Source organism: Schistocerca americana, chromosome 3 (genome assembly GCF_021461395.2).
Source record: "Schistocerca americana isolate TAMUIC-IGC-003095 chromosome 3, iqSchAmer2.1, whole genome shotgun sequence".
Lineage (NCBI taxonomy): Eukaryota > Metazoa > Arthropoda > Insecta > Orthoptera > Acrididae > Schistocerca > Schistocerca americana.
Genome location: NC_060121.1, coordinates 863,305,572 through 863,332,070, shown reverse-complemented (window position 1 = coordinate 863,332,070; position 26,499 = coordinate 863,305,572). Strand labels below are relative to the sequence as shown.

At 39.3% G+C, this 26,499-nt stretch overlaps 1 protein-coding gene across 1 annotated transcript in view; it reads right to left on the bottom strand.

Annotated features, from left to right (window-relative positions):
- LOC124605371 (zinc finger CCCH domain-containing protein 15 homolog) overlaps positions 1-25,735 on the bottom strand; it is a 41,124-nt gene extending 15,389 nt beyond the window's left edge. Inside the window, exons 1-4 of the mRNA XM_047137003.1 lie at positions 25,542-25,735; positions 16,815-17,013; positions 16,499-16,734; positions 3,507-3,833 (exon numbers count right to left, since the gene is read on the bottom strand). Of these exons, the coding sequence (XP_046992959.1) occupies positions 3,507-3,833; positions 16,499-16,734; positions 16,815-17,013; positions 25,542-25,613 (834 nt within the window). The 5' untranslated portion in view covers positions 25,614-25,735. The remainder of the gene's footprint in view (positions 1-3,506; positions 3,834-16,498; positions 16,735-16,814; positions 17,014-25,541) is intronic.
- Positions 25,736-26,499: the final 764 nt, after the last annotated feature.

Sequence of the window (26,499 nt, the reverse complement as noted above, 5' to 3'; positions counted from 1 at the left end):
ACATGATTTATATGAATTTTACATCAAAAGATATTAAACGAACAAATCTGCAACATGTGCAATTTACTGAATAATTTATAACTTTTGAACCAATGCAGATACAGAGCAGTGCGAGTGCTTATTTTAAAGGTCTCATCGAAATGCAATGACTGACATACTTGTATAATTTGCAGCATTAATATTTCACTGGTAAAACACCAGTTTCATTAACTGGTTGCTAATAACGAATTAAAACAGCAAGGCAGTGTATGATAGTGGGTGTCATTATACACATTTCACCATGATTAGTTTTCAATACTTGTAATTATTATGATATGTTGTCTTTGTTTATTAATAATTTTTTTCATAGTTTTGCCCGTATTTGTTTAATCTTCGTATATATGTAAATTCTGATCAGTGTATCAAAAAGAGTGCTTCAAATCTGTATGGAAACTGTGCCTTAAAAAGAACTGTGATATTACTTTGCGGCACAAGTGGACAAAAGCTATTTGCGCACTCTGCAAAGATAATTGCAAAACATTAAAACATTAATTCTGGGTGAACTATTGCACCTACAAATTTGTGTAATGTATGTTTTTTGATGAGAATCTGAGTGCGCATATAATGGTGCAAACAGAATTAAGACTGCTCTTCTATGTAAAAGTTGTGCAATGAAGTGGTAAATGGAATTTCAGATTGAGAGTATTTAAGCATAGCTGACACAGAGCTCCAAAAGAGTTCTGTGCACCTTTGCTGACGCTGGACTTGTGTTATCAATGTGACACTTTGGTGATAATTTTGTGGCTCCAGAAGTGTTTTACTTCACTGAATTCCGCGTGTGTGCGCAAGTGGAAGATAAACTTTTTCATGAAGAATACGGATTTAGGATATTTTCGGTGTGGAACACAGTAGGAACTTGTGTTTTTTCATGTGTTGTGTCTTTTGGTGACTGTTTTTGGAAGCAAATGGGAGTTTGCTGCAAAAATCATAGCTGTGGGATTGTTTCCATTTGGATGCCCCCACACTAAGCAGCTGAAATGCTACTGTTGGCCTGTTTATTTCTGATCATTCCAAACTGTGTTTTGGGACGCCAATGGGACTTAGTTTCTGATCGATTTGCTGAGTATCAATCGATGTCCTTCAGCCTTCAACAACTTTTAATAAAATTTATTGCGTGTTTCGTATCGCTACTGCGGGCTCGAGCAATAATTAAAATGGCACCAAACTGTTTGGAAGATAGCACCAGTGAACTGTATTTAGTTATGAACAAAATTTGTGAATTTTAAGGAACTTAATACATGCATTCAATTCGTTGTTTGACTTCAGTCTCCTAAACTGTACCCTGTTTAACATCAGGTCCGATGAATGTTGAGGCCATTCAATTGGTTCATCTAGACCAATAAATTTATCTGGAAAGGGGTCATTGAGGAAATCTCAGATGTTGGTGAGACAGTGCAGTGGGGTTACCAAACTGGAGCAAATGGATGCTGTATTCTTGGTTAGCCTCATCAATCAATCCTGTAACTGACTATGTCCTACCTATTCATGGAATGTATGGCCAGATCATATAATTTTATTTATTGACTGGTAATACATTGTTTAAACTTTTCTGTGGGAGACATATCACAATGTATGTAAAGCCCTCTAGTGTAAGTCCTTATGATCGGTGCAAGCCAACATAACATCCTGGTGGCCGACCCAACAGAGGGCGCTGATCATTGATCAGTCGTTTTTCAGCTGTCATATAGACATTTATCTTTATAGGTAATTTATAGATTGCTACACGCAATGCATTACGTACATCAATTTTTGACCATAAATTCACCTTAAAAGGGTTGGACCTATTATCTTCATATATTTATGTTTAATAATTTTATATGGGTAATTGTATTCGTCTTTTGCTGCATCACACTTTGTTTCTATGATAGTTATCAATATTTAAAAGTCCGCTACATGTATTTTACCTAATGTGTTTTTATCAGATTACGTTTTTTGCATAAATGATGATTACATCCAAGCTCACAGTAGCAACACCTAGGTAGGATGTAGGCAAACAGATTTCTGGTAGCTACTGTACTTCAGTAGCAAGTAGCAATAATGACTCTGGATAATGTGGCCTATTCTACAACTTATTTTAGAACTATGTGACAATACTGTGCTGACTATATTTATATGTTTTGACGATGCCATTATGGCCTTATCACTTTAGGACATGGTTAGAAAAGGTACGTTTTACCGTATTTTATCTGTACATTTCCCTGGTTGTATGATAGTATACTGTGATACGTATTGCTGTATTGTATTGAAAGACACACTGCTCACTAGTGCATATATTTGTATATTGTTGATCTGAGGATGGTCATTACGGACTGAAACTGGTCATCATCAAAAGAATTGATATTGTGATCAAAGACTGGAACAAAAAACATTTTCCTACCTTGTTAAGTCACTACTCTGTTGATTGCATTCCCCTGGGAAAAGAAAGTGCTGTAAATTTTGTTCTTGCTCAATGCGCAAAAGGTGGTAACTTTTGGACTATCATGAAGATGTTCCCAGGTTTGTTGTGCATTTTCATTGCCCCAAATCCTACATATGTGTCATTAACTTTAGCACTTAAGTGAAAAGTTGGCTCATCACTAAAGATGTTTCCAATGAAACCTTTATCTTCATCCGATCATCCAATGTAACATTCCCCACAAAAGCCTTTCCATGCAATCCTATCAGTGTCTTTCAGCTCTTGCAGCACTGTTAATTTGTACAGTTTGAGACGCAAATGTCTTTTTAACACACAGCAGCCACATGTGGGACACTCAGTGTATGAGAAACGCGGCAAGTTGATTTCGTAAGTTGGTTAACAACGTTCTAACTCACTTGCTCTACAATTACGTGGCCATACTCAGGACTTCTTTTTTTTTTATGGCTTATCGAGCAATCAATCAGTTTCAATAAAACACTACCTTAATGGTAGTCCTATTGGGATGATCTTTAGTGTACTGGGCGCAAAAACTATATTGCATAGTTGTCATAGCCTTCGATTTCTCAAACCAAAGCATGTAGCAAGCACAATCTGATCAGTGAAGGCAGCCATTTTTGCTACAATCATCACTAGCATTTGTAACAATGCGATTCGTACTAGTGTACAGTGTCCATCACAACTTTACCTACTTTCCTACAAAACTTGTTTGAAGACTATAGTTGAATGTTGGGTAAAGTCATTTTAAAAATGCCCTGTAATTCTGTTTTAGGACAACCTATTACTGACTATATTTTAATATAATTTTTCGTATTGACAAATACCAAAGAGCTTGTCACACTGTCAAATTATGTGTGCAAATCTAGATAAGCAGCAGTGTTATCAACCATGTAAAATGATCCAAAGAACGTATGAAAACAAATTCTATAGGTATGAACTACAATACAATCCTACTGCTGTCACAGGAAATTTTCATTTTGAATTTAAAATGGAGCAAAATGCTAATGCTTTGATAACTGAAGTACAGTAACGAAAGATTGAAATAACAACTTACACCAATCTGGCGTCCAGCTTTGAAGTCTATTCTTTTCTTCTCTTCCTCTTTCAATGCAGCTTCCTTCTTTTCCTTCAGTTTACGTTTCTTCCAAGTGGTAAAAGTTTGTAAAGTTATTTTCGTTAAAGGTGCACCAAGCGCTGCTCTCTCTCGCTCTATCAGATCTTCTAATGAAATCTCATCTTTTTTGTCTTCTTTCTTTTTATCTTTCTTCAATACGAAACCTGGTGGCAGTGCATGCCTATAAATGCAGCCTGTGCCATTTGGACACTGCCAAAACCATCCGTATTTGCTCTTCTCCAGGGCATCTATGAAGTACTTACATATCTGCAAGAGGAATTAAATGTGCAACATGAACACTAGCACAAATATAGACAACTAAGCAACTAAGGAACTATGCAAAATTGTCCAGCAAGATAAACACAGGGAGTTGAACCCTAAATGATAATTCACTCAATTCCACAGGTGTACACAGATCTCATCCCTCAACTTGAAGTCTTAATTTCCTCATCAAATAACATCTGCCAACATTCTAATTTCTTTAATAGTTATAGCTTTAAAAACTTAAAAAGGGAAGAAAAAGTAGTATCACAATATTTTCAGCCCCCCCCCCCCCCCCAGCAATCACAACATAACTATGACACAGTAATTTAAAAGTACTGATAACTAAGAATACTAGAGTGCCACGTACAATAGTTGTATTATATGCAACCAAGCAAGAATGATTATTCTACCATTAGTGTGGTTCGCATTTTTCAAGGTCTTCTTTGTGCTAGTCTGGTTCTGTTACAAGAAAATAATAAGTTGCATGTAATTTGAGCACCAAACAAAAATGAGAAGCCACATCCCTAGGTCCCTAATTTGGTGGTGGCGGGATGGGGTGCAAATATAACTCATTTATTTTTAGCTAAAAAAAACCACTGAAGTAGCTGATTAACCAATTACTTTCAGCTAAATAAAAATTTTTACTGTATTAAGTTTAATAATTCAATCTAAAACTGTACATCTCAGAGGCAAAAATGATGAGAAAATTAAAATCTCTTTTACAAAACCAAAGTCTTTGATAACTTCTCTTTTTTATACCTAAAAGCTTATGATGATACTCAGATAAAATGCGAAGCAGATACTACTTCTGTTTGTCATCTTTTACAAATAATTTATTGTAGCCCACAATGGGCTTGATGCCTCTTTCTGCCTTATTGTTTACAAATTATAGTTTATTGGTGTGGAATGTTGACCAAATCTTCATTCTCATTCCACTGCGAAGTATATGCTTTAAGAAACTCGCCACTCACATCAAATCTGGTGGAAAATGTCTTGTTTTATCAGAAATAATAATGCATCCATTTCATTGATTTTTTGTACAGCTACATAAAAGTTGACAACACCTAGACAGCCACACCATCAACCACCATCACTCTTCTACAAACTGAGCTTGGCCAACCTCCTTAACATCCCCTAGCCTTCAATACTGCCTCCACTCCAATGATAACACATAATCCCTAGAACCATTCACAATAGTAAAGTGTTCTCAACTTCTCATCTAAAGCACTCTCCTTTTCTGAATTATCTGTATCATCCTTACTGAATCCCAAAACCGTACCAAAAGTAACGCTGACATTGAACCTTGTCTTGAACAGCTCCGACAATGATCCTAACTTGATCCATTACCACTACCTCAAAATCATTCCTTCCAAGAATTCCTCATATCCAACACTGCTTCACAACCATTCTTCAGGTCCCTACAACATGACGCTAACCTGTGCTCTGCAGAACTCCAGGCTTTTTGTTATCTAAACACTGGTGACTCCATCATTATCATCCCAGGGGACTAGGGATCTACCACTGATATACTTGACCGACCAATGGGGCTATGTAGGTGGAGATCTATGCCAGCTGTCTGGCACCTCTACATAGCATCTGCCATCAAGATCCCATCCCTGTGATTAAAACTGTAGTTCCTACTTTTTACCCCAGGTCCCTCACAAGGACTAAAGCCTCAATCCATTAGGACTAACACTCAATCCATAGAACTTACCCAACCCAAACCACACCCACCCCACTTTTTAACTTCTTCCGCAGATCCACAAACACAATTACCCTGGCCACCCCACTGTTGCTAGCTTCAAAAGTATATCTGCTTTAGTAGATCAACACCTGCAACCCATAGTAGAAGGACTTTCCTCCTACGTTAAAGACAACAACCATTTCTTAAATTGCCTGAAACCTGTGACAGTCCCAATCCCACCAAACACCTTGACTGTCACCATTGATGCCACTTCCCTCTATACCAATATCCATGATGTGCATGATCGTCTGCTGCTGAACATTTTCTCAGTCACAGGCCACCCAATTCTAAACCTATAATGTCCTTCCTGCTCATCTTAATCAACTTTACATGAAGGTGGTTTGAAAAGTTCTCGGAATCACCAAGAGGGGTCAGCACTAGCACAACGAGCTGTTCACGCGATATTCATTGAACTGTTACTGTAAACATGTGCCATGTCAGTGCTCTTGGAAGAGAGCTGTGGCGGTGACGTGGCTCTGTTATTTCTCCCGCATAGTGATTTGTGAAGGTGGGGAAGGGAGCGAAAATAATAATAATAATAATAATAATAATAATAATAATAATAATATCGAGATTCGAGCAGTGAGTAAGTTCTTTGTAAAGAAAGGTATAAAGAAAAGGACATTCATGCCGATTTCCAGAATACACTGGAGGACTCTGCTACTTCATATTCAACTGTTACCAAGAGGACAAATGAATTTAAATTTGGTCGGGAGAGCTTAGATAATGATCTGGGCAGTGGTCGGCCAAGATGTGTCACTACTCCAGAAATCATTACAAAAGTGCGCAAAATGATCATGGAGGATCACCAATTGAAAGCTCATGACATTGCTCATGCTTGCCAGATGTTATTTGAAAGGGTGTATCACATTTTAACTGAAGAATTGGGGGGGGGGGGGGGGGGGGGGGAGACAGCAAGATGGGTGCCATGACTTCTGATGCCGGATCAAAAACACACGAGAAGGGACGGAGCGGAACAATGTTTGGTCCATTTTATCAGAAATGAACAGGATTTTTTGTGCCGGTTTGTGACCACAGATGAAACTTGGGTGCACTACTATACCCCAGAGACAAAACAGTCAAAAGACAATTCCTTTAGCAGGAAAGGCCATGACATCAGTGTTCTGGGATGCGAAGAGGATTCTGTTTGTAGTTTATCTCCCCACTGGGCAAACAATTACTGGAGAACACTATGCTGATCTCCTGGACAAACTGTAACAAAAGATACGCAAAAGAAGGCCAGGTTTAGCAAGGAAGAGTCATCTTCCATCAAGCCAATGCGCACCTGCACAAGTGCTGTTGCCATGGCAAAATTACATGAACTAAGGTATGAATTGTTGCCACACCCGCCTTATTCACCTGATATAGCTCCGCCAGATTTCCATCTCTTCCGAAAACTGGAAATTTTTCTTGGTGGATGGAGATTCACTTCAAGTGAAGAATTGATAGCCAGAGTTGACAACTATTTTGCAGGCCTGGAGGAAACTCATTTTTGAGATGGGATCAAGGTACTGGTACATCGTTGAACTAAGTGCATTAATCTACAAGGAGACTACATTGAAAAATAAAGTTTCAGTGATGTAAGCACTTTTTTTCAATTCCATTCCAAGAACTTTTCAAACCACCCTCGTACTTACCTATAACTACTTTATCTTTGAGGGACAGACAGACAGATCAGCGGCACAGCCATGGGAACCCGGATGGCTCCTTCCTATGCCAAGATCTTTTCATAGGTTACTTGGAGGGGGCTTTCCTGGGACCCATCTGCCTTCAGCCCCTGATATGGTTTAGACACATTGATGACATCTTTGTCATATGGACTCATGGAGAGGCTGACCTTTCAAAATTCTTCGAATCTCTTAATTCAATTTCTCAATTAAATTTCACATGGCCCTATTCCAAATTCCATGTCACACTCCTTGACATTGATTTCATCACCACCAGAGCAGCTACAAACATCTGTTCACATAAGACCTACTAGCAAACAACAATATTACATTTTGATAGTTGCCATCCTCTCCATGTCAAATGATCCCTCCCATAAAGCCTTGGCATTCGAGGCAAATATATCTTTTCAGATGCAGAGCCTTTACAGCAATACATTACCATTCTCATACCACAGCATTCACTGGATGCAATTAACACACAAGCCTAGTTCAAAAGCAGATTTCCCGGGCACACATCCAATCCTGGTACTGCTGATCACTAAAAACTTAGGAATACACCACTTGTCAATCAGTATTAGCCTCGTCTTGAATGTATTATTCATCTACTCTGACCTTCCTCAAATCATGCGCTGAAATGAGGTCCATTCAGTCTGACACTTTGCCCGTCACATCTCAATTAGCTTTCCGTCACCCTCCTAATCCCTGCAATATTCCCGTCAGACCCTATGCTCCTTCTGGTCCAATCTCCATAACTTATGCCTCCTGCTCCTGTGACTGTCCCCGCTGTAAGACTTGCCGAATGCACCCTCCTACCATCAACTATACCAGCCCTGTAACTGGCAAAATATATACCATCACAGGGAGATTCAATGTGGGATGACACAGGTCATATACTAACTGTTATGTCAACACTGTACAGCCTTTTACATTGGCATGACTACCACTAAGTTATCTGTTAGAATCAACAGGTATAGACAGAGTACGTATACTGACAACACACAATATCCTGTTGCAGATGTCATCTACATTCTTCCCCCAGACACTAATTTCTTAAAACTCTGCAGTCGGAAACTGGCACTACAATATGTCCTTGGTTCTCGTCACCCACATTGCATTAATTTATGTTAATTTGTTTGGTCTACGCATTTCTACACAGTAACTGTTTCTTTCTTCACTCCCTTTTAGTTTCCAATACACTTAGCTTTCCACTCTTACTAACTCGTGCACAGTGTTTTGGAAGTAACAGATGCCTTGTGTATTACCCTGTCTTCTGCCTTAAGCTCTCGGGTTTTCAACTAACACCTTGTGCAGACCCCAACAGTCAGTCATCTCATCCCATCCAGTAAGTCTCCCTGACCCAGGGCTCTGTAACTCGATCCCTTTCCATAAATCCCTCCAGTTCTTTTCTTCCATCCCTCTTCTTTCCTCTTCAACCATTCTGCTAGAAGAAGAAGCCACTGAGTCTGAGTGCTTCTGAATTTTAATATATTTTCTGTGTGTCACCCTGCCGCCACTTGGGGAGTAAATTTTTTATCTAATCCCTCGCATTATATTTTCAAAAGATAACAAACTGATGTTTATAAAGACTGGAAGCATGGCAAAACAAATATATATTGCTTTGGCTGCAGGGACTGAAAACAGTGCTCTCTCTCTCTCTCTCTCTCTCACACACACACACACACACACACAGACACACAAACTGTTAATGAAATTATAAATAGCACAAATTGAATTACCTCCTTGTGGTGTTAATTCAAATGTATCACTGAACACAAAACATTTTGAAGCACTACATTACTTTTGCCATCCACCATGCATGACAGATGGCCCCTACAGCAGGGAAAGATACTTTCTGAAATGGTGCTTTCCGAGAAGATAATAGTTATCTCTAAATATTCCCTGTAATTGTCTCGAGGTTGCTGTTCTCTCAAACTGTCTCAAAAACCTGCTATGCACTTGACAGATATTATTTGTCTTATCTTGATACCCATACCGCTCATGCCTCAAAATTTTCTCGCAGTCTACTGACAAAGCACTCACAATAGAAAATAAATGTGATTGTGACTGTTTTTATGAAATAAAAAAAGATAAAAATCAGTTATTTAATACAAGGGGCATTTAAAATGAAATGAGCAAGTGGCCTAATTACAGAAACACTACCTGTATATTAGTAGTATTGACCCTGGCTGTTGAGAAACTTGGTCCACTGTGACAAAGCAGTGAATGGCTGTCTCAAAAAATTCCCGGGGCTACGATGTGAACTATTTCTGCACGTGCAGCTGGACATTGTCGTCTGGGACAAATCGTTTTGCCCCTCACAGCCTTTGTAAGGGGACCAAAAATGGCATAATCACAGGAAGAGAGGTCCGGACTGTATGGAGGGTGGCCGAGAACCTTCCATTTGAATTTCTGCAGGAGTGCCGTGACTATGTTGGCCATATGACTTTGCATTGTCGTGGAGCAGAATGACCCCAAGGGTGAGATTGCCTGGTTGTTTTGATTTGATCACTTGGCGAAGGATGGTCAAGATTTGCGGGTAACGCTGGGCATTCACTGTTGTCCTGTGCTGCAGGAAGTGAATCAGAAGGGGGCCATCTTGGTCAAAGAAGAATGTCAGCATAACCTTTCCCGCACTTGTGAGGATGACGACGTCCAGCTGTACGTGCGGAACTGGTTCACATCGCAGCCCCGGAAACTTTATACAATTCAGATACTGTTTCTCAACCCTTGAATCAGATTTAGTGTTCTTGCTACACAAATAGCCACTTCCCTCACACACAGTGCGACACACAGATATACAATTAACTCACATGTCCACAAACTGTGAAACCACCTTTAATGTCTGATAGATGGCAGTCGGCTGCCAGTTTCATGAAAGTAATACTTGATTAAATAAATTTTCTTCCATAAATGAACTGAAGACAAAAGTATTGTCCTTGCCATGACAGCTCCTTCCTTCGAAAGCTAAAGACTACTGGGAAGTTCCAGGATGGGCTGCAAGTTTGCTCGGCAGTTTCTCTGCATCTCGGGTCACTGACCTGTCACATCTTTCAACCAATTTGACATGAAGTCACATTCAGTTAGAGAGACAGAGAGAAACAACATGCCTACCATACATTAGGTATGAATTAGTTTATCTTACAGAAATAACATTTTGTGAAGCTGATGGTTTTATTTTTATGGATTCTAAAATTCTGAAGGCTCAGGGGCACCACTTTGACTTATCCTACTGAGCCAAAAACTCACACAGCTCACTTACACATGGAGTGGAATCAAACTGAGGATTGGACGAAGAAAAATTATGAAACATTGAAAAATGAGCCATACAAGAGCTACCCTATAGTGTCATCTTAGGGCTTATTAGCTGCTCCTCCCACATTTCCATTACTCCTCTTCTCCTCCTCAACAAATGTCCAAACTTAACACTTGGCAATATTCTTCTTCAGAGTTCATCAGCAATAGACGTTTTCTCAAATACTCATTAATTATTTCAGTTTAATATTCCACATTGATGGTCAAGTCACCAGAGATGGAGGATTAACTCAAAAGAGTGAAAAATGTGGTAAGGAACAAGCCACAGTGTCATCTAAGGTAACATCTCAATATCACTGAAAAGTTTGTTCTTAAATCATAACCAGATATTGTTTCCCGTGGCGAAAGCTACGTCTAAAGTCCGCAAACCACTCTTTGGTGTGTGGTGGACTGTACTTCGGGTACTTTTTGTTCATGAAGATTTGTGAAAAGAATGGATTTCACGAGCTTAGATTTCTATAATGGTCATCTCATTTTGCGAGCTGTATATGGCAGGAAGCAAACTGTTAATTGACTCTTCTCAGAACATACATTGTGGAATTTTAATTGTAAATCTCTTCATCATGAAGAATACCTCTTCTGTAGTGTTTGCACTGAGGTTGGTCAGGCAACGCTGTCTAACTCTTACACTTACTCAATGAACGCGAGATGAAACACGACACTGTTCTTTATATCATCTCTGTCTTCTCTGTTAATCCGACCTGGCGAGTGTCCCAGACTGACGTGAAAAACCCAAGAACCAGTGAACATAGGTTTTGCAACCTACCCATTTTGTGGAAACATTCTCCTTAGGTTATTAAAAATCTCAGCCTCAGACATACCTTCCATACAAGTTTTATGTAGGTGTTCCACTTTAAACTCTTCTGAATGCATTCTCCCACGTATTTTACAGCTGTGACTTGTTTCCAGTGATAATCTTAATTTAGATAATCAAACAACACTGTGTCTTTTTGTCTATTTACTTGCAGTACATTATAACTAATAGTCAGACCCTGCACGAATTGTTCATGTTCTATACTACTACTACTACTACTACTACTACTACTACTACTACTTACCTTTTACTATAGTTGTCTAGCGCTGTGGGTTTGCTGTTTGCTATACATAATAAAACCGTTTGTTGTGAACCATGTCACGAAGCCTCTGGCAGTATAAAAAAACAAACAAACAAAAGCGCAAGCTATCCCCCCCCCCGGCACACACACACATACACGTATGTTTCACATTCGACAACTACAGCCTATTAAGAAGGGATAGCAGAGACCTGTTTGACAGGAAGTCCCAAATCCCATTAAAAACTAGTCCAACATTCCACAACCTCTTATGTTGCTCACTTGGTTGCAGTCTGCAACCCCAATTAATACTTTCCAGAAGTAAGTAGCTGCACCAACAACCTGTATGTTGTGTATGTGGAGTGAACTGTGTTTCACCAGATCACTCTTTGCGGAATTCATGTTGATTATGGCATCAACAAAAGCAAAACGAAGATAATGGAATGTAGTCGAATTAAGTCGGGTGATGCTGAGGGAATTAGATTAGGAAATGAGACACTTAAAGTAGTTTTGCTATTTGGGGAGCAAAATAACTGACGATGGTTGAAGTACAGAGGATATAAAATGTAGACTGGCAATGGCAAGGAAAGCATTTCTGAAGAAGAAAAATTTGTTAACATCGAGTATAGATTTAAATGTCAGGAAGTCGTTTCTGAAAGTATTTGTATGGAGTGTAGCCATGTATGGAAGTGAAACGTGGACGATAAATAGCTTAGACAAGAAGAGAATAGAAGCTTTCGAAATGTGGTGCTACAGGAGAAAAGGTAGATCACATAACTAATGAGGAGGTATTGAATAGAATTGGGGAGAAGAGGAGCTTGTGGCACAACTTGACTAGAAGAAGGGATTGGTTGGCAGGACATGTTCTGAGACATCGAGGGATCACCAATTTAGTACTGGAGGGAAGCGTGGAGGGTAAAATTCATAGAGGGAGACCAAGAGATGACTACACTAAGCAGATTCAGAAGGATGTCGGCTGCAGTTGGTACTGGGAGATGAAGAAGCTTGCACAGGATAGAGTAGCATGGAGAGCTGCATCAAACCAGTCTCTGGACTGAAGACCACAACAACAACAATGGCAGAAGACATTTTCAATCTCCAGGAAAGGTCGTAATATACTAACATAAAACTTATTCCTCTGTTCTTCAACAGATTGATGTCAGTTATATGGGCCTACAGTCACACACATCTACTCGACAACCCTTCTAGAAGAACAAAGTCTTTCACAACGGTGCTGTTGTATAAAACATTGTCGGCCTTCTTAGCACGTCATTTCACGGTAAAACTTCGAACTTTAGACGATTGCCTCCATTGTCTTCATCAGGAGCAACTGACTATCAAAACTGCTGCTGTTGTGGTCTTATGTAGCTCATAAGACAGCTTCTGATTGGTTGGTAGGTATGTCATGCTGTTACAGATGGTGTCAACATCTGCACTGGTTGTGCTCCTGCTACCGCCATAGCGTTAACATTAGGATGAATCTCTCTGGCTCTTCTCTGCATCGGGAGCTCACTTCCAAGAATTGCTATGATTATGACCACTGTCTTGGTTGAAGATTTTCTCAGAAATTCTTATTTCTGTGCTTTAATTACAGTCCCAGTATGTAGGAGCCTGGGAAAAACTTTTGTTTTGTCAAACAGTATTTTATGTTTGCTTGTGAGGCTGTGCACTGGGGTCAGAAATAGTGTGGATGGACCTCTGAAGAAGGTAAAGGAGATGCTACGCCCTGTTAAGGGCAGCCTCTGCCTCCAGATCCCTGGGATTTATAACATCCCTTTTGACTGAACAAGCAATTACATCGTTAAGTGCATCTGCACCATTTTCGACCTCTCTGCAGAACATCATTGACATATTAAAAACCAATAACTGGAGAAATCTGCAGTTGCTTAACACAGCCTCACAAACATAGAACTGTTTGACAAAACAGAAGTTTTATCGCAGGCTCCTACAAACTGGGACTCTGTAATTAAATAGTCTGCGGAAACAAGAATGTGTGAGAAAATCTTCAAACGTGACAGTAGATGTAATCTTAGTAGGGCATAGAAGTGAGCTCCTGATCGAAAGGAGAGCCTGAGATGTTTGTTGTAAAGTTTATGCTAAGGCGGGAGTGATGGCACCACCAGCGCAAGTGCTAACACCATCTGTGACAGGTTTATGTAATTACTGACCAATCAGAAACCGTCCTATGGGCTATAGAAGGCCACCACAGCAACAATTTTGACAGTCAGCTGCCCCTGAGGAAAAAGATGGAAGTAATTGTTGATAGATCTTCAACCAAGACAGTGGACGTAATCGTAGCAATGCTTGGAAGTGAACTCCCGATGCAGAGAAGGGCCAGAGAGATTAATCCCAATGTTTACGCCATGGCGGGAGCAGGAGCACAACCAGTGCAGATGTTGACACCATCTACGACAGCATGACATACCTACCAACCAATCAGAAGCTGTCTTATGGGCTACATAAGACCACAACATCAGCTGTTTTGATAATCAGTTGCTCCTGATGAAGACAATGCAGGTAATCATCGAAAGTTCAAAGTTTTACCCTGAAATGACGTTGTGAGAAGTCAGACAATGTTTTATACAACAGCGCCGTTGTGAAAGACTTTGTTCTTCTAGAATGGTTGTTGAACAGATGTGTATGACTGTAGGCCCATATCACTGACATCAATCTGTTGACGAACAGAGGAACAAGTTTTCTGTTGGTATATTACGACCTTTTCTAGAGACTGAAAATGTCTTCTGCCATAATCCACATGAATTCCTCAAAGAGTGATCTGGTGAAACACAGCTCACTGCACATACGCAGCATACAGGTTGCTGGTGTAGCTACTTACTTCTGGAAAGTATTAATTGGAGTTCCAGACTGTCACAAAGTGAACAACATAAGAGGTTGCAGAATATTGGACTAACTGTGTGATTGGATTTGGGACTTCCTTTCCGACAGATCTCTGCTCACCCTTCTTATTAGGGAGAAGTTGTTCAAGAATGTTTTAAACAACCCTTCTAGAAAATAGGGATGACGTGGACCCTTTTCAATTTATCTTGGTAACTCATGGATTTCTAGCTGGAGTGACAAAGCTTGCAACCTAGATTTCACACTTTTTGCGAGCAGATGCTGGTCTGACATCTAATGTTCCCTCCTATATGCTGAACACCTATATTTAAACACACTATATTTGCCCACATGCAATAAACTAATGCTAGAACTGGAGTGATTTTTTCACATAATCAACATCAGATCATACAAAGATTCCATTGTACCAAAAGCCTTTCAATCTTTTTTTTCCCTCTGGGAGACTTTAGCTCAAATTAAATCCCTCTATCTCATTGTCTCACACACAGAAACTAATAATGCATGAAAGCATCGCCGAGAGGAGTGATATTACAGCAATGAATGAAGAAAGATCCATTTGAATTCTATGCATGGGATAAGTTAAAATATACTGATAATGGGATACAGTGTTCATATTTACAGAATGCAGCCAACAGCTTACAGTAATGACACATTTGTGATTATTAGCTTACCCTCACTGTTAGACCAAGACTGATGTTGGCAACTAAGTTTAACTCTTTTCAGCCTCTCGCTGCAAAACAGGACACCGACTGATAATTTTGTGCATCTCATGTTTGTCCTTATCATTACTTTTTCTTTCTTCTTACTGGTAATCATGCATACCAGTGTGGTACATTATACCTTCCTATTCCTATAGCAGAAATCTCCATACCACCTGAAAAACTTTTTCACCAGGGAAAATTGCTTCCATGATCCAGCCCAAAAATAACTTAATTCACCTAACCATAGCAACATGGATTTAATCATGCATGGGCCCCTCCCCACTATCTGTAATCTTACTAATTAGCTCTGCTCACCTTAGCTCCCCCACCCCCTTGTGATGCAGGTGGGGTGTATTGAAACCTCACCTCCCAATATCCCAACTGGCACCAATGCAATGTATATCCAATTACAGTCATCAATTCAGTTTCCAGCTCTCTATTAACTCACTGCACAGCATTGTCAAGGCAATATTGTTCAGGTACTGAACACCTCAACCATGTGCACATTTGGATTAATAGTTAAGAAAGCAATTATGTTCCAGTTATTACATATACATCTTGTCCCTCCCCAAGATTTACCTACCCTACACAACCTAGTACTATTATCTAACAATCTGTAGTTAAATTCTTGCATACGACCCTGAATCTTGTGTCACCTGATTAAGCACTGCACTCTGCTTGAAAAAGCTGCATACCTCATAGTTTCATCCAATTTCTCTCTCTCTCTCTCTCTCTCTCTCTCTCTCTCTCTCTCTCTCTCACACACACACACACACACACACACACACACACACACACACACACACACACACACACAGTTACAGGAGCGAAGGATGTGCTGTAGAGATAGATCCCATCTGCGCAGCTCAGAAAAGCTGGTGGTGATGGGGAGGATCCAGATGGCACAGGTTGTGAACTAGCCACTGACATCCCATATGTCATACTCTGCTGCATCTTGTGCCACTGGGTGGTCCACCTTGTTTTTGGCAACAACAGTTTGGTGGTGGCCATTCATTCTAGTTGCTAGCTGGTTGGTTGTCATACCATGTGCACACCAGTGTGTGTGTGTGTGTGTGTGTGTGTGTGTGTGTGGGGGGGGGGGGGGGGGGGGGCACAAGCGTATGTGTGTTTTTCCTACAGCTAGAAAAAGGAAGCACATTCTGAAAGCCAGCCAAGCTCTGGACCTTTTGCTTGTGTACCTATCAATGATGCAGCACTTCTGCCTTTCGTTGTCTCCTTGATTCCCAAAAAATTCTGAGCAAGGAAAAGAAACTACATTTCCACCAGAAAAATACTGACATAATGTAAATGCTTGAGTGTTATTTTAATTACTTACAATATCAGTTGGAGGCATTTTCCTTTCTTGTTCACCGTGCTTTTTTTCAACAACCTCTTTCAGTTTTTCTTCATCCCAATTCTCCATTGTATCTTCATCATCACGCATGTCTACATACATACTACGCTTCTCTGCTTTACGTTCTAATGATAAATCGTGGGAAAATTTACATTTATCTCCCTTTGTACACTGGCCTTGCTTAAAAAATGCACACAACACAGACTTGGGATCTATACCTGAAATTTTAAAAAATATTTCAATGAATAAACAAGATTTAAAACAGTCCTCAGTTGGTTCATTATTGTTAAAACTTTACCTTTCTCAACTTTCTGTGTTGAAACTGGTTTAAATAACATATTCATTTCTTTCTGTTCCTTCAGTTTCTTTTCTTTTTCTTGTTTCTTGAGTTCATCATTCTTCTTCGCAGCACCAGCATTTTTAACTTGATGCTGCACTTGTTGGATAAACTTTTGCTGTTTTGCACCTTTTTTATTTTTTAGACCAAATGTTTTATCCTGCAAGAAAGAGAGCAAATTTACTTTTTGTACAAAATGTGTTTATTACTTTAAATTGATTTTTATTCGATGAGAATAAAAGGCAAACAAACCAAACTAGCTTTTGATTCACGGTTTGGATTCTTGCTAAAGATTATTATTTTTGCCTTTGCCTTGCATAATTAATAAAACTGGACATCCCATATATCAACCACAGGCAGTATATCGTGTCTTATCATTTCATCCAAATGAATTGCGGAATAACTGATGATTACTGGACATGTAAGTGAAGAAAGAGCTAAAAGTCAATGCAGTTGCCTTTCTTGGCAAAACTACTGTATTAAAAAGTATTTTTAAATCATTTGCCTGATAAGCACTGAAAATAGACTACTTCAAGATGAAGAGAATTTTTCATGCTAGAATAACCTAAAGCACAAAATAAGCTCTTTTCTGGAGCAGACGACAACAATAAAAGCTGCTACAAAGAGAGAAAGTGATAAAAATGGCAGTAGTTTATGGACAAGTAGGCCGAAGTGTTATCCTGTGATGGTTCAACACCACTGCAGGATATATATTTAGAATTATATTAATACCTTCAGCTGCTAACGGGCATTGATCTATATCAACGGGGACAGGTGAAAATGTGTGCCCCGACCAGGACCTCCTGCTTACATGGCGCACACACACACTATCCATTCGAGCCACCGAGGGCACAGAGGATAGTGAGACTGCAGGGGCTATCCCGCACACGCCTCCCGAGAGACCCACATTCTCACCTCATATGTCCACACACTACATTCGTAGTGTCCCACCCCAACACACTCATTACTCGTGGAAGATATTCTTACCAAGTCCCGTAAGAGTTCGGGGAATATGTGTGCATCTGCACATGTCCAAAAGAACAGACACCATACCCATATAAGTATACCTAGAAGTAGGTGGACTTTAACAACATGCTACCAAAAACACAGGAAACACTTAAGATTTTAACCACAGAACCATGTTGATATTGTTGGTAAAGTTAAAAGTATACCGACTACTAATATAGAGCAAGGTAATATCTTAACGAATTATGAGTAGCCAAGTCAAACAATAATGTGAGTTTTGCACAGGTTTTGCTACAAAATGAGAAATCCTGATTTGCTAGTGCTGTAGAACTAAGCTAGTTTCTTCATAGTTGTGAGATGGCTTGTTTGTGCAAGCCCAGTAGATATTATTGGAAGATGGTGGTATACTGCTAATGTAGCAGAATATAAAGGGTAATGATAAGATGATCATGTTGTTATCAGAATTTACACAGTGGTTGTACTATACAGAAGATAGTTTCTAAAGTTAACAAAGTCGACCAATCATATTTCTAGGTTAAACTCAGAATTCATCAACAAAATATTTTAAAAAATGAAATAAAGCTGTCCAACTCCAAGTATGATTTGAACACTGTTTTCTTTAAGAAAGGTGATAAGAGAGATGACAATAACTACCGACCTGTTCCACTGCTGCCATCATTTGCCAAAATTTTCGAGAATGTGATGTATTCTAGAACAGCATCTCACCTCAGTAACTACAATATCCTCAGTAAATCAAAATCTGGATATCTGAAGGGTTTCTCTACTGAGAATGCCATTTACATGTTTACTCAGTAGATTTCTCAAGCATTAAATAATAAAATAGTACCAGTTGGTATTTTCTGGACCTATGAGAGGCATCCGACTGTATGACAATATTCTCCTATGTAAACTGAAGTTTTATGGGACTGATGGTGTTGCTAACAAATGGATAATGACACAGCGCATGAAAAGAATTCAGAAATTTGTAGTTACTAATTCACCAACATTACACAATTCCAAAGGGGGAGAAATCATTAATGGGGTTCCGAAGACTCAATCGTAGGTCCACTGTTGTTGTTCATATATGTAAATGATCTTCCATCTAGTATCCAACAAGCAGAATTAATCTAGATTGCAGATGACGCTAGTATCCTAAATAATCAAAGCATACATACAGAAACAGAAAAGTGGTAAATGAAGCTCTTAAAAGTATTACTGACTGATTTTCTGCGAAAGTCTCATTCTCAATTTCAAAAACTCACACCATATTCAATTCTGCACATCTTGGGGTACTACACCAATGATAAGTGTAACACATAGCAAGGAACTACAAAATTCTTAGGTGTTCATATTGATGAGAATTTAAATTGGAAACAGCATATTTAGGAACTTGTAAAACAACTGACCTCAGCCACATTAGTGCTTAAAATAATGGCAAAATTTTGGGCCAGAAAAATCTGTAAATTGACATAATTTGTTTATTTTCAGTCAATTATTATCTTTATCTTCTAAATTAATCTTCCAGACACTTGTTTAAGGATTTGAGCATTCTGACTACTGCTTCACGGTATATTTATTCTGTCCTGAAGTTCATTGTAAATGATGCAATACAGTTCAGAAGGAACAATGAAAACCATGAAAACCAGAAGCAAAAATGACATTAATTACTACACATTAAGGTTTTAGCACAAAAATGGGTGCACACTGCTGCAAACACAAAATTTTTGATCGCTTACTCAATGATATAACATGTCTGTCTGACAGCAAAGAAAGGCTGCATGTCTACTCAGAGAGTCCATGTCACCTAGTGATTGAACTGGCTCATGAGGGTCAACAAAGGCGTCCAATCCCGCCCCTTTGGCTTTGACCCGTGACGTAAGGGTGTTGTTGTGTGTGACGTCACACAGTTTACTTTATGAGTGTGTTGTGTTTATAGATGTCGTTTTCTTGCGACGGGTGGTGCCTTCTGGTGGTGTGTTTGTGGTTTGTGTGTTGTATTGGGTTCATTTTGGTATTGCTGTTCGTCCTGCAAGGTATTGGTTTTGACTGTACTACGACAGGAATTGGTTTCAGTGAGTGAACAATTTAGTTTTTGTTGTGTCTAAGTTATTGTACTGCTGTTTGCTGTAAGCCGTGTGTTAATTTGTAGCTGCTTTCGTTAGGTATGGATATGATGGATAAATTCAACAGTGCTCGTCTGCTTGAGGACATGGAGGACAATGCATAGTCCCTTATAAAATTTTTGCAACTGTAAGAGCTGCTGGCAGAAGTGGTTAGGTGCGGCTTGTGTCAGCAGGAAATATGGTTGGCGAAAGTTCCTGCATCTTGGACCAGGGACAGCTAAATGTGGCGGTGCCATAGGAATAACCTATGGCGCTCCATAAGGCATTGTACCTGGTTCGAGAGGTCTAGGTTGGGCATCCGAGAGATTGTGTTGATGACGCATTATTTTTGTTACAGATCCTCTCACGGTTTTTGTGTGCAGGAGACTGGTATGAGTGAGAGGACGGTTCTTGACTGGTTTTCATTTTGTAGGGAAGCGTGTTCTGAGTATATTTACTACAGGGGTAAGTTGGGTGGGCCCGGGGTGGTGGTGGAGGTTGACGAGTTGCAGTTTGGGAATAAGTAGTATGGGAGGGGTAAGTCTCTAGTTGGTTTATGGGTTTGGGGGGGGGGGGGGGTGTAGATGGGGGTGGTATTTCAGAGTGCATTTTTAGATTTTTGGAGGGGTGGATGAAAAGGGAATTGGTGGGATTAATTGAGGAGCTTATTGAAGAAGGCAGTACAGTAGTTTCAGATGCTTTTTCATCTTATAGGGAGTTGGGCGAGGGGGGGGGGGGGGTGTATCAGCAATTAGCAGCTAACCATAGTTTGGAATTAAAAATTATGAGACTGGGGCTTGTACAAATATGACAGGAGTTTTGGGGGGCAGTTAAGTCAGTGTTTTGGTATCGTGAGCTGCTGTTGAGCTATGCAGACCGAGGGATGTGTTCAATTTTGCTTGTCTAGGTGTTGGTTTTGTGGTCCCAATAGTAGTGGCGGTGGTGTAATTTTTTGGAGGACTGACAATTGCAACTGAGCTATATAGGTGATGGGGAGTGACCGATTCCAGAGGACATTGCGTGTAATGGAATTTGGGAACTTTGTGTTGTCGATTTATTTCATCATTTTGTATCATTTGGTATGGTGGTCTGTGTTAATATGTGTTTAAATTTAGTTTGTCCCCACCCAAAAACCCACAATTTCCCAGCTTATCCCATTAGTTTGATTATATTTTTGGAGGAAGATGTGTGTGTTGGTTTTTCGATCTATTTTCGTCTTTGTTGTCATGTTTACGTAACGACGTCATAGGTGCCACATTGGAGTCGCAGTGAATGGCTGTTTCCGCCATATTGGTGAAGTCATGGGTCAAAGTAGACGGGTGGATTCCGACGCTTCTGTATTCCCGATGATGATGATGGTGATGAACAATAGGGCCTTAACTAAGCACTGATAGATCAATGGTCTCCCAATAATTATATTTTATTCACATATCACACAGGTTGTACACTGTCTATTAGCACAACCACAGGGTCTAACACAGATGAACAATTTGTCTTCGACAATAATTTCAATATCTCTTATAGGCACCACCAACTGCATTGCAGTCTTACAAGTGTTTACAATATTATAAAAATAAAAAATAACAAAGTTTTGAACATGGACGCTCGGTTCAGTGACCGTTTATAAATTAAAATTGAAACAAATGAGCCCTCTGTCATAATTTTTAGTCTAAAGCCCTTTTGGCCTGTTATTTATTTTCATGCGACATGTAATACTGTCTCTGTCTTGTATTGTTAGTCAGTACTAACACTTTTATATAAAAAATTTCTTTTTCCATAAATGTGTAATTATGCTGTAGGTCACTTTAAACGTTTAAATTCTGATGAAGGCACTCTTAGAAGTGTTGACAGCTAGTTAATGAGACTAAAAATTGTGACAGAGGGCTCATTTGTTTCAATTTTAAAATAAACAGAAATAATTTCCGTAATGAATTTTTCATTCTACAGCGGAGTCTGCCTTTGCCTCTAACAGGTTCAAGTCTGTAAAAGTGTTGCCCACAGAAAAAAAGATTCTGGGATAGTGCCTCATTCCAGTAAAGAATTTTAATCTGCCGCAAAGTTTCAGAAAATAACATTTTGTTTACTGAAAATCGTAAAACCTGAAATGAGATTGACTTACTGGAATAACAGAAGGTGGGAGCTGCTAGAGACATGCATAAAAGAAGCTGGAAAAGTAGCTTCAGATATTTATTTTTACTGATTTTGTTGTATTGACAATATCTGCGACAAGATTAATTTGTGGCCGAGATCATGATTTATAAGGATTAAGCTTTCGCAGGCAGTGCCTTGCAACTACACAGCAACAAGTAAATGCCTTGCAGTCAGACTCAGAGCAATGTATAACTGCTTACTTACTTACATTCTGAGCTCCAGCAAAAGAAAGTAAACTGGATTTGGGTCACAATAAGGCACACAATTTTAATGTATTATAAAAGGATCCCTGCAGTTTGAGTATAAAGTCAGTAGCAAAACATTAACTCAGTAAAACTATTGAAAGTTATGGTCAATTTTAACTTCCTATGAAGACGCTAGTCCAGTGACAGAGCAGGGGAGCCTCTAAGAAGATATGGAGAATAACTAGTGACTAGTTGAAGGAAGTTGTCAGAAATAACTAGTGACCAGTTGAAGGAAGTTGTCACACAGTGGGGAATGCACAAGCTGAATGACTGATAGTGCACTGCTAGTGAAATACAGGGATCTGAGTGAGTCACAGCCTGGCACAGAATTATATTATCTCAGAAGTAACCAATAAACAGGCCCTGATCTCTCAGGATTTGTATCGCTGGGATAACTACAAAGTAAAATACTGAAGGTATGCTGATCCTTCATTAGCAGTGTCATTGGTTACTTGATTAACATATCTTTTCATGTAAGTGTTTTCCCAGGCAAGCTTGAATATTCAGTATAAAGGCCTCTGGAAAAAAAAAGACAATGATTATGTTCATAAGTTTAACTATATGATCACTACTTTAACTGTTATATCTGTTGATACACTGTGTACATCGAGGAGTACTTTATTTCTACAGGCACATATCAACAGATTCTAAATTCAATTTCAGACCTGGCCTATAAATTGTATCGGTATTTTCCTTCCGCTTTCTTAAATTATATATTTCATCTCAGGTCACACAAATGGTATCATTACCAGTTTCAACTTATTACCAAGTCATCAGTTGATGGTTTCATTATTTCATATCGTAACTCATCACCTGAACAGGACCACAATCTCAGTACCTCTCTGGACTTGTTTTGCTGATTTGGTTATACATCAAAACCAGTAATGACAGGTCTACCATTTGCGTGACTTTAGATTAAAATATGTAACAAAAATTTACAGTATGATCACTGTTTTTCACCTAAGGCATCGTAAACTGATCGTTACTTTCCTCCAGGAGTGCTAGTCTGCGAGGTTTGCAGGAGAGCTTCTGTGAAGTTTGGAAGGTAGGAGCTGAGGTACAAGCAAAATTTAAAGCTGTTAGGACAGGTTGCAAGACATGCTTGGGTAGCTCAGATTGTGGAGCACTTGCCACTAAAGGCAAAGGTCCTGAGTTCAAGTCTTTGTCCGGCACACAATTTTAATCTGCCAGGAAGTTTCATGATCGTTACTGGTCTGGGGTCGACAGAAGTGTCCGATCCCACGCGTCGGCTTTGACCCGTGACGTAAGGGTGTTGTGTGTGACGTCATGACGGCGCGGAGTTTGGTTTGAGTGTGGCTGTCTCCAGTTCTGTTTTATCTTATTTTATTTACTTCTCTGATCTGTTCGTTCTATCCAGTGAGATTTTTTTTTAAAAAAAGACAAAAAACACTAATCAGCTACTGAAGCATCTTTATCTTCTATGGGTTGCAGGGGTTACGACCCCTGGGGAGGTGGGTGGGTATTCATGCATGGCTGTCTTCACTTACAAGTTGTAGCTACGCAAGGCGTATAAATTTGTTTATATTTAGTTTACCCCCCACCCAAAACACCCCACTTTCCGCGCTTGTCCCGTTAGTGTCATTAGGCTTCTTGTGGAAAGTGTGTGTGTTTGTTTTTGTTTCCTCCATATTTGTGATGTCATGGGTCAAAGCAGACGGGCGGGATCGGACGCTTCCGTATTTCCCTGGTCTGCAGAGAAACTAATATTGGCTAACAAAGAACGACGTAAAGGACTGTTTCACTCAGACATAACTTATTTGCTTAACACACCCACAAATGCTAACATAATGAATGGGCATCACTATTGTGATATTCTGCAACAGCAAATTTCACCACGAATTTGATCTACGGAACATTTCATAAATAGTTTAAGAAATTGCTTTCTGTGGAAGCAGTAGGTCTATAGCAAATAAAACGTAGACCGAGAGGGGGGAGGAGGAAGATGTAGAGGATGATATAAAACCAATAAGACTATGAATAATCTAAAAATCATAAATCTAGATCCTCCAGCCACACATAACTGATCTTAGGCGTAAGTCCTTTTGCTTAATGTACAACACCCCACCGACAACGATGTCACTAGAGGAAGCACAGTTGTAATTGGGCAACAATTGTCACATGTTCCACAGCTCATCTGAACGAATCATTTATTCAACTGATATGGAAAGAGTAAGTTACAGGTAACGTACACATGACTAGTATTAAAGTTAGTCAACACATTGTCACTTTTAGTCCTCCTCGTGCAACTAACCTTAATAATATTATTATAATTATTTTACTGGCTATCAGATTTCACCTAGACATTCGTCAATGGAATAGAAATAGACACGGAGAAATTACTTTAAATTAGATTTAGGACTTGCTTCGCTACCTGTCGGGCATTTTACGTTACTGGGCAAATGATTCCATATCTTTGTTGCTGTATGCTCAAATCTTTTCTGAGCAACTGACAGCTTTTACAATGGGTAATAAAGGTCGTCGTATAGGAATCAAAGTTAGTCGTGCTCCTTTCGGAAAAACTACAGTCACTTAAGAGATTTAAAGAAAAGACAAAAATCTTTAATTTGATGGTGGGACGGCAATTTCACACCAAACTATTCTAAACGCGATGCGGATACATTAACCACTTGGCCTACGTCATTCTGTTGGGCTGGATCATGTGGACGTGCAGTTGTTTCAACAAATTTTTATCGTGACTATTAACGTAACTTTGCCCTTTGAAAAACTTTACATGATCGAAAAAAAATCATTTTTTACTGCGGTTTCGATTCCATATAAAAACTTCAATATTGCAACCGATCACGTAAGCTACTTCCACATCTGAGAATACAAGGACATGCCTACTAGAATGACATGTTGCCTAGTACGGCAATATAGTGTTATTGCAGACATACTTCAAGTCTGAGAAGTTTTCTGGTGATTCAAGGATAATGATACCTTACGAAAATACAATTTCCCGAATCCAAATAGGGAGTAATATGTTACGCCGCCACATTTGAAAAAATTGGCACGTCGTTTATCTGTTTTACTATAAAAAAATCACTCAAAACACAAAGTATGTCAAGCATAATGTAAATAAATAAAACGAATCTCCAATTATTTTAGCCAGATATGCTCTAAAGGTAATAAATAAACACAATAAAACAGCTGTTATAGGTTAACAGGTAAAACTCGGTTTTCGTGCACAGCATAATCATACATACTTCTATAACTTTCTCCTTCTTCTTTTCGACCGTCTTTTTACTAGGTTGGGCGGGTTTGGCTTTAGGTGGCATTGCATTAAAGATTTGTAAACACCAACATCCACAAATTCGAGCAAGTGTAACTACACTGCAAAGCACACCACATGCACAGAATATATTCACTACTCAGTCACCCAAATCCATCTATCGCGACTGAATGCACAACGATTGCTGTATCACTATATCGATTGTATAAAAAAAGTTATCGTTGGAACAGAAGTGCACACTGCACGTGTTGTACACGACAGTTGACGGTGGTAGTTCTTTTTGACTTAATGAAACGCTTTTTGTCCCATTGAGGCAGAAAGGAAAATCGTGATGGAGGAAAGCACAGGAGCAATAGAGACGTGGACGTGGAACCAGTCTGCATGTATGTTATCCCGAAGAAGTCAAAAATCGACTATGATATGATACAGATACAATTAAAAATTTCTTGGAAAACTCAGATTAGAGACTGATAATACAGTGACAACTAAAACATCTGTCACGTTATAATATTCACAATGGAATGCTGCTCACATGAAAATCATACAGCCTAGGTCGATAATGCGTAATACAAGTGCTCACTATCTTTCTGAGCTCAACATCCTTCTCGTCATAAGGGGATACCCACTCAGTTTCCTTAGACAGAGAGTTGGGACGGCGTGGAGATTTAACAGTGGGATAGAAACATGGCCATATAGTTCGAAAATGGCTTGCAAGTGTCGATGGTATTGGTAATGGGACTTTACAAGATATGAACTGCATCTCAACGTGCAGATGGAACGACGTAGAGATTTAACAGTGGGATAGAAACATGGGCATATAGCCCGAAAATGGCCTGCAAATGTTGATGGTATTGGTAACTGGGGCTTCACAAGATATGACTAGCATCTCATTAGGAAAGGAAGGCGTAAATTGGCTGGGATGATAGTAAAAT